Below are 9,250 nucleotides of genomic sequence, written 5' to 3'. Positions count from 1 at the left end.
GTGCGGGGAAGCAGGATGGGATAAGGATGGGAAAAGCAGAAATAAAACAGAAGCTTGGTGAAAGATGGGAGGAAGCACAGGGCGGGGCAGGGGAACAGGTGGGGGTTGGGGAGCAGACTTGAGCAGACAGCAGGCTGGGTGGTGTTGCAAAATCTGCCCATGTACTCATTTTCACATTTCAGAAAAGCCCCTCTGACACCCCCCATCTCAAAGTTCTGCCTCCAGCTTTGACTTGTTCCCTCTCATCACAAGGTCATCCTCTCGACAAGGCTCCCACCCTCATCTCTGAGTCATGAACACAAGGCTCTCCATTCCTTTTGCATATGTTCCTTCCCCAATTTTCAAAAGGCTCCAGCTGTCCTGGGAAAGTAGAAACCAGGACTCAAGGCCCTGAGAAACTGGACCTGTTCTGTCTCAGCACCCACATCATTGATCCAGCTCCCTCCTCTGCCATTCCCCTTTCTCAGAAGCTCCAGCATAGGAACATAGTCAGAGATGTCACTGAAACCCCTGCTTACAAGGAACTTAGGATAGAACATTGGTCTGGGCCTAATGACTTATCTTCTGGGAGTTGGGAAAAGCTTCTCTCACCCACTTAACTCCCTGGTCTCCCCACAGCCTGGGACCACACACAAGCCCCATCTGGAGCCCTCTGACTCAGGCTAGAGCAGCTGTTGAATAAACAGCATAGGATGCCACCTCCCCCAAGCCAGGGAGTCGGCCTCAGCCTTGCCTCAAGTATAGGTGGAGGAAACATTACTGCCAGAGCTATCCCTTCAGGTTCCAGGAGTTCAGAAGCGATCCCCGCCCAAGAGGAGAAGGGAAAGAAAAACGGGAGATGACCAAAACCTGTTGGCAATATCTCCACAGAGTTTCTGGAGACCGACAAATGTAGGGAGGAGGCAGGAAAACATTTTAAATGTTAAATCAAGCCATATTCAGAGACTGCAATACACTGATCAGCCCTACAGCCATACCAGGAGGAAACCTGCAGAACAAAGATTTCTGCTGGGATTGCTAACAAACCATTTACCCAGACCGGTGAAGGGGAAACAGAAAAAGAGTCCTTAAGTGGTGTCCTATGCAAAATAAAATCATTCATTCTCTATGGCTAAAAGCATGGGGAACCTATGGATCAAAGGCTGGGAATTGCCAGCAGGCCTTTCACACCGCATACTTTTATCCTTTCTCACTGTATGTCTATACCATCAAAGGAAAATGGGTAAACGAAATCTTTAAACTGCAATTCACAGAAAGGAAGAATGTCATTCCCTGAATACTCTGGGTCCCTCTCAGTCTTTTTCTCAGTCCTCTCGGTGTCTTTACTCTGTCCCCCCACCCCCCTCTGTCCCTGAGTCTCTCCCAGCCTCTCTCACTCTCTGCCTCTGAGAGGAGACTGCGCTGTTTATGAAGCATTACTCTTTCTCTAGTAAACTTTCCTTTTGACTCTAACTCTGGTGTGCGCTTGAATTCTTTCTTGTGCTCAGCCAAGAACTCTCGGTACAGGGCTTGAGCTCCACTTACTCGGGAAAATCTGCCCTGTCCTGCATCATAACCACTGGACTTCTTCCCCAAGGCAGGACAAGTAATAAGGTGATTGGCAGCTGAAATCATATGTCCCACTTTTCCAGCTCCACCCCACAGCATAGTCTTGCTAGCCCAGAGATGTTAGGTGCAAAGCCTCCCAGTCCCATGGGGTCTTTCCTATGTTTCCTGGATCCTAGAGGAGACACTATGCCTGGAAACACCTTCGGCAATCTTCCAAATCATATTTCTGAGCCCTGGAACCTCTGAAGGCTTCTCATGGCAGCAAGGGGAACCTTGAGGCAAAAATAGGAGCATTCACAAGCCCATAATCGTATGCACTACTGAATAACTCTTTCAAAAGCACTCAAATTCCCATGAAGCAGGCCAGAAGGTACAGTTTACAAGGATGGACCAGGGCAACTGCTTCTTGCTCTCTCCCTATTTTGGAAAAGTACAGAGTGTGGGAGCATCTTGCAGGCCCCCTCAAATGACTTCTTTCCAGTCACAAGATTGAGAACCCAGAAATTCCTGCTTCGCAGACCAATGAATTCAGAGATGATAGAGAAAACAGGAAAGAAAAGTAACTTATTTAGGTCCTGCATGTATTATTTATCTTTGTGATTAGCCTAGAAGATAGTTACTAGCAACAGGGCAAATATCAAATCTGGATACAGGTATGGCTGACTCAAAAGCTCAAATTCAAGCAAAAAAATTACCTTCCTCATCCCATTACACAAAACTGCCTCCCCAGATGGTAAAAATGGTTAACTCACTGGATGTAGGTTCGCTTCTGCCAATGCAGGGTAGAGCAGTGGTTCCCAAACCTGGCCTCATTTTCAGAGATTCTGATTTATTTGGTCTGGGGTAGGCCCATATATCCATCTATCTGCCCAACTACATTTTTCTTTTTCTTTCTTTCTTTCTCTTTTTTTTCTCTTTCTTTCCTTTCCTTCCTTCCTTCCTTTTCCTTTCTCTTTCTTTCTTTTTCTTCCTTCCTTCTTTCTCTCTCTCTTTTTTTGCATCTGCAGTTAGGAACCAAGGTGTGAGGACCACAGAATCAACTGGTAAAAATATGCAGAAGTTGGTGGTCCAGAAACCAGGGCTAAGCTCTTGGCTGCACCACATACTTGTGGTGTGACCCTCACCCTTTCTGGATTTTTCACTATGAAAGCTGAAATAATATCGGCTCCATTAATCTCTTCTACATGGGATACTTGCAGGCATAAAGAATGTAGACATATTTGACCAAGAAGGCAAAAGATGAATTTGAGGGATTTTTGTTCTACTTGCCAAAATTTAGTGAGCCCAAGATTTACATTCTGAAATCACAAGGGTCTGGCTAGTCCGCAAGAAGAGTTGGGGCATATTAAAACACTCAAAAACTCTAATATGCATTATTTTACAATTAGCCACACCCATTCAACCTCACCAATCTGAGGTTTTCTTTCTTAAAATCTCTTTATTGAAGGTATTTGGGGATCACCAAATACAGTTTTGCAATGTAGTCTGAGCAGAAATAGTCCATTATGAAGACTATTTGACTGGGATTGGGGCCACTGAATAGTTTAGCAATGCAATTTGAGTAGCCTGTGAGAAATATCCCATTACAAAGACTTCTTGACTAGGAATCAGAAAACTTTTTGAGTTTTATTCTCCTAAACTGTGTGACCTTGGAAAAGTCCCTTCCTCTCTAGGTTTATTTGTAAAGAGGACTAGGTTAGATCAGGGATTCAAAGATGCTGATTTATGAAGCCTCTGGATGGTCTTTGTGAACCACTTGTGTTTATGCGTGTGGCCATTTTTCTGCAGGAGAGGACTAAATTTTCATCTGATTATAAAAGAGCTTGTGACTGAATAAGGTTAAGAACTATTTGGCTACCAGGACTTCAGCTTTCACACTCTATTCACTACTCCATAACAACTCTGGCAGCAAAGTTTAGATCCTGAGATATATATAAAAAACTGCATCTGTAGTCCTAGGGCAAGATAATGACCCTGCTTTTTCCCATATAGTTCTGATCAGGTTTTATTTTTGTGATGATCTGAGATGATTTGCTTCTAGATTGAATCAAAGCATCCCAATGACCTATGATCTGACCTAGATTTGTGAGTCACTCCAAGATCAGTCACAAAGCTTTGAGACCAAATCGGCTGCACCTGGACCCTAATGGCCAATGCCAAGAAAGTCTCTGATTCTGGGAAACACCATCTACTTCCACTTGATGAGTTTTATTCCCCTTACTCTTATATAGCTCCCTTCTGGTCTGAAATTCCTCTTAGGGACTCACTACTTTGGTTTTGCAAAATGTGAACATACTGTGCAACTCAACTCCTTTGGGAAGAAGCATGACATCCTGATTCTAATTAAGTAAACCTGGAAATGGACGGGTGGGAGGATAGGGAAAGGACTGGAAGGGAAAGTGAGAGAACTGAAGCCTTGCTCAGCGCATGAGCAGTATGCTAAACTGAGACCAACCTGAAGGACATAGGGAGTCCAAAGGGCTGTTTACACGCTGTGCCCTGCACCGCAAACAAGACCTCTTCCTGGGAAAAGAACCAGGGCCAAGTTTCAAATTCCACTCGAAGGCAGGGCTGTGGAGAGAGGCGCCCTATACCAACCCTCGCCCCAATTCTGCACCCGCTCTGGCTCTGGGGTCAGGCCGGCAGCACCCGGGCCCGCGGGGGCGCTCGCTCTTCCCGCCCCAGTCCGGCCCCGTGCAAGCGCCACCTTGGTACGGCGTCTCCGCTACCAGAAGCAAACCCGAGCTCAGTGCTCTCTTTACCAAGACAAAGTCTTCAAGCCTTTTCTGACGCGTGAAGTCACGCTACATTCCTACACTCATCCGCCAAGGCCAGATCACGAGTTTCCTAACAGTTCCTCCTAGATTCCTCCTCCTTGCACGGTCCCTTCCCTTCCTTTAGCAAGATGGCGGCAAGCGCACTTCCGGCGTGTGTCCTTAAGGGTGCGTCCGGGTGGCTGCTGCAGGTGCTGCCCAACGGGTTCCAGACTCTTTGCTGCATAGACTATAACGGTGATGGCGGGCGGGCAGTTTGGCTGGATCCGGGCGGCTCTTCTCCAGCTGATTCTTGGCATAAACCTGATGGTTATGACACCCACCCAGGCCCGGAGTCTGCGCTTCGTTACCTTGGTAATGAGAGATGAGGTCGCCAAAAGGCTCACTCGAATTAGAAGGGCAAGGGCTTGCTGGTAGAGGGAGGGGCGGTGCTTATGCTAGGGTTGGAGGTCTGGAGAAGAAACTGGTTTTAGGAAACGACTGACCTACGGGGTTGGGGGCCCGGGTTCGGAATGGATACGGAGCCCAGGATTTTTTTTTTTTTTTTTGGCGGGGGAGTAGGGGGTAAGAATTTCTATATCAAGGGCTAGGTCGGATGAGTCTGCCCTGGAACAGGGATATAGTTGAATGGTTAAGAGACTCACCCCTACAGAAACTTGGTGATCTTTTTTCCAGTTCTCCCCACCATTGACATTGTTTTACTCTTTTCCTTAACCATCTGTACCTTTGGCTTTGTTTATGGTCTCCGGTGTCATTGCTTAGCCAATGAATTCTGGAACCTGAAGAAAGTTACCAACTTCTGAGTTGGGGTCTTTTGCAGTGAGTAGAATTAAGCCCTCCCCAACATGGGGCAGAAGTGGGCTCTGTGTCTCCATCAAGGAGACCCTTCTGACCTTTAGGCAAATCATTTTCTTTCCTCAGCTGTATCGACATGGAGACCGGTCACCAGTTAAGACATATCCCAAGGACCCCTATCAGGAAGATGAATGGCCCCAGGGGTTTGGTCAGCTAACCAAGGTGGGTCAGAAGTCAGTCCTCCCTCAGCTTGAGCTGTAGAATGAGTAATCTCTACAGCAAGCTACAGAACTTGGGTCCCCACCAAACTGCCACGTCTCACATAGATGCTGACTTTGATCAGATTTCTTAAGCTTACTTTCCTGTGCCCAAGACAATGCCACCCACAATTGGCTACGTATTGACTACTGGTATCAAATTGACCCACTCCTACTTCCCGCCAGGAATAAACTTGGAAAGCAGCAGTGCCTTAGCCTTGTGGGACTTGCAAGCCATCCTTTCCCCTGGACCCTCTTAACCCTTTGGTTTGCCCATAGGAGGGGATGCTACAGCACTGGGAGCTGGGCCAGGCTCTGCGGCAGCGCTACCATGGCTTTCTCAACACCTCTTACCACCGTCAAGAGGTAAGGCTGGGAGCTCAAGAGGCAAGCGGAATGCGATCTGCCGTCCTCACCCTTGGTCCTCGGGGAGCCTAAGGGTGAGGCTGGGCACTTTGGCCTCCCTTCATGCAGTTTTGTTTACACTACAGGACAAGACATCCCAGGGCTGTCTAAAATAAACCCTAAAGGCTGAGTTGCCATGCTTACCTGAAGAGAAGCAAAACTTATCAAGCGTCCAAGTTCATACTTAAGGAGGGTCTGGCGGAGTAGTTTCTGACTGAAATAACTCAGGCTTTCCATCCGAGACACTTATCGAGTCTCTACTATGGGCCGAGCACTATGCGAACACTTTGCATTTGACCTCTTTGTGGAGCTCAGAATGTACTGACCACTTTGTGGAGCTCAGAATGTAGATGATAAATCACACAGGGCCAAGAAATAAAGGTAGCAGGGAAGACATACATAGAGAGGGCATGTCAGGGAAGACTGGCAAGTGTACTGGCTCCTTGAGGCCCTCTACCCACCCCAAGGATGGGGATAGCTGTTCCTCTGGTTACCACTCAGCCATAGCTGTCTCAAGAGTCTCTAGATGTTGTTATTGTTCCCTTGAGGGCCAGCTCTATCCTGATCTTGCCCTTTCCTACAGCTTCCTCCTCCCTTTTCTATAAGCAATTATCTCTGTTCCTTATCTTATTTCCTCTCTTTGGTTTCTAAGCCAGTTTATAAAAGGGGGTGTACGTTGAGATAGTTTTTGTCTTCAAAGATCCTGGCCTAGATAGGGAGACAGGTGTTATAAACTAGACAGACAGACCCCAGCCTTCTGACTAAGCACTTTGGCCTGGGAGGGGCATTTGAAATGGAGCCATTCCTATAGGAGCCATTCTGAGTGTGACAGCTAGTCCCCAGTTGAGTGTTTGATCCTTTGCTGGGAAGAGAGATGGGGAGGGCCAGAGAGGGTGCAAGGGCCAGATGCATGGTGGGATTAGTTTGCTGGGTAACCATCAAGAACAGGTTCTCCCCTAAGGCCCCCAACTCCACACCCACAGGTGAGACTCATATTATCATATCTGCAGGTTTATGTGCGAAGCACAGACTTTGACCGTACTCTCATGAGTGCTGAGGCCAACCTGGCTGGACTCTTCCCTCCCAGTGGGGTGCAGCGCTTCAACCCAAACATCTCTTGGCAGCCTATCCCTGTCCACACTGTGCCCATCACCGAGGACAGGGTAAGACTGGCCAGCCCTTCCCTGAAGGCACTGAGAGGGACAGCTCTGGCCATGGGCCTGCTGATCACCGACTCCTTCTCTGCCTCTGCTTCCCACTTTTGGTCTGCAGCTGCTGAAGTTCCCATTGGGTCCATGTCCCCGTTACGAGCAGCTGCAGAACGAGACCCGGCAGACCCCAGAGTATCAGAATGAGAGTATTCAGAATGCAGTGAGTGGGGCTGAGGTGGAGGGTCATCACACTGTCCTTTCTCCCAGGGCAGGACTGATCCCCTGATCCATTTTTCATAGCAATTTCTGGATATGGTGGCCAATGAGACAGGGCTAACGGACTTGACGTTGGAGACCGTCTGGAATGTCTATGACACACTCTTCTGTGAGGTGAGCCTGCTTAGGGTCCCCAGTGTAACTGTTCTCACATTCAGCAGGCCCAGGTGACCAGGACAAGTAGAATACAGTGCCTGGCTACCATTCCCACTGGGGAGGTCCAGGCAAGTCGTCTGCTTCTTATGAAACAAGGAAATTCCCTCAGCGGTGAAAAAGAACCCCAGAGTGGGAAATGGTTTATTAATGGTCAGCAGTTTCTATCCCTCTCCACCCAGAGTACTGGTGGTATCTGACTCCATTCTGCTGAGTCATGCTTTTGTGCCTGAGCCTCCTTTCCTGTGCCCTGCAGCCTTAACACTATCCACCTTGTCTCCTGGTTACAGTCCCTCTGCCTCAGCTCTCCTCTCCTCTCCCTCCCTTCACACACACACACACACACAGGCACCTTGTCACTGGGGAACAGAGATGCCCTGGGAGAGACTCTGGCCTAGGCCTGGGAAGCTAACCTGCCCACTGCGATATGCAGAAAACACACGGGCTGGTCCTGCCGCCCTGGGCCTCATCCCAAACCATGCAGCGTCTGAGCCGGCTAAAGGACTTCAGCTTCCGCTTCCTCTTCGGGATCTACGAGCAGGCAGAGAAGGCCCGGCTTCAGGGGGGTGAGTGACAAGAGCAGCATGTCACTCCCCTCCTCAGGACCCTACAGCATTAAAAATCTGCTATTGGGGGCTTATCACTTTTCCATCTGAAATTCTCTGCTTTTTCAAAACCAGACCCCGCCCTAGTCATCAGGTCAGTCATCAAAGTCTCCCCATTTCTCCAAATGCTTAGCATGTTTGTCACTGTATGAATGACCAAAATCAGGTTTGCATGCTTCTTTTCTGCCAATCATATTCTTAAGTTTCACCCATGTCAGAAGACCCTTCCCCCTTAAATGAATGCCTACCTCCAGACAACCACTGGGGGCCACTTTGAAAGGCTGAGTAATATGCATGCCAGTTCCTGATTTGAGCACCCAAGGGAGTGCCAGCTGTCAAACCTTTTTGACATCTCAGTGGTTTTCAGAGCCTGCATATGGCAGAGCTCCCCTGGCCTGGAGCCACCAACCATCTGTGCATTCTGAAGCAATGTGAAGTTTATATTTTTCCAAATTGGAAGAATTCTTCAAACATGGGCAAGGACTCGTAGCTCATTTATAAATGGACAGGTTTCTACATCTGTGTTGAAGTATAAACAACTTGTTTTATCTTGCTTCTCTGTAAATCTGAAAGCTGTTTAAAGAGCATGGCGTGCTATATATAGTTCCTACAAGTACCTAAAGAGTTCTCTGTGCTGGTGATCACACCCAGGACTAGCAGAGAGTGAAAGGACCACAGATAGGTCTGATCAGAGGACAGTGATGGCTGCAGCCACTGACACTGGGGACTTTTCTCTTTCAGGAGTCCTGCTGGCTCAGATACGGACAAACCTGACCCTGATGGCAACCTCCTCCCAACTCCCTAAGCTGCTGGTTTACTCTGCGGTAAGCTCTCATACTCTCCAGCATGCTAACGTCAAGCAAAGAGCTGGATTTCTTCTCTATTCAGTGCTTGGGGGGTGCAGGAGAGCAGTGCTAATGGGGAGATCCTGTCCCTTACAGCACGACACCACCCTGGTTGCTTTGCAAATGGCACTGTATGTCTACAATGGTGAACAAGCCCCCTATGCCTCCTGCCACATATTTGAACTGTACCAGGAAGATAATGGGTGAGTGGAGCTACCAGTCTGCCCCCTGAAGGGGCACTTGCGTGGTGGCTGCGGGCAGTCCAAGGACTCCATTAAAGGCCTGGTGACCAGCTTGCATCTTGTCTCCTATCAACTCTCAGGAATTTCTCAGTGGAGATGTACTTTCGGAATGAGAGTAACAAGGCCCCCTGGCCGCTCAGCCTGCCTGGCTGCTCTCACCGCTGCCCACTGCAAGACTTCCTTCGCCTCAGAGCCTGTC

At 48.5% G+C, this 9,250-nt stretch overlaps 2 protein-coding genes across 3 annotated transcripts in view; one reads left to right on the top strand and one right to left on the bottom strand.

Moving 5' to 3' along the window:
• The window catches only part of NR1H3 (nuclear receptor subfamily 1 group H member 3), a 13,017-nt gene extending 8,558 nt beyond the window's left edge, over window positions 1–4,459 (bottom strand). The window contains exons 1-2 of one of the 2 annotated variants that reach the window (XM_006908103.3): window positions 4,311–4,455; window positions 4,004–4,071 (exon numbers count right to left, since the gene is read on the bottom strand). The gene's annotated coding sequence lies outside the window, so the exon portion shown is untranslated. Of the gene's footprint in view, window positions 1–4,003 lie in introns of both variants that reach the window. The other variant, XM_025044108.1, reaches the window with a different exon arrangement.
• A 58-nt stretch (window positions 4,460–4,517) lies between these two features.
• Window positions 4,518–9,250, top strand: part of ACP2 (acid phosphatase 2, lysosomal) — a 7,460-nt gene continuing 2,727 nt past the window's right edge. Inside the window, 10 exon segments of the mRNA XM_025044110.1 lie at window positions 4,518–4,676; window positions 5,244–5,339; window positions 5,654–5,740; window positions 6,790–6,942; window positions 7,052–7,150; window positions 7,231–7,320; window positions 7,793–7,925; window positions 8,706–8,788; window positions 8,906–9,012; window positions 9,132–9,250. The exon segment at window positions 9,132–9,250 is cut by the window's right edge and continues 8 nt beyond it. Coding sequence (XP_024899878.1) covers window positions 4,563–4,676; window positions 5,244–5,339; window positions 5,654–5,740; window positions 6,790–6,942; window positions 7,052–7,150; window positions 7,231–7,320; window positions 7,793–7,925; window positions 8,706–8,788; window positions 8,906–9,012; window positions 9,132–9,250 — 1,081 coding nt within the window. The 5' untranslated portion in view covers window positions 4,518–4,562.

Source organism: Pteropus alecto, unplaced genomic scaffold, assembly GCF_000325575.1.
Source record: "Pteropus alecto unplaced genomic scaffold, ASM32557v1 scaffold71, whole genome shotgun sequence".
Taxonomy (NCBI): domain Eukaryota; kingdom Metazoa; phylum Chordata; class Mammalia; order Chiroptera; family Pteropodidae; genus Pteropus; species Pteropus alecto.
This window is presented reverse-complemented; position numbering and strand designations above follow the sequence as displayed.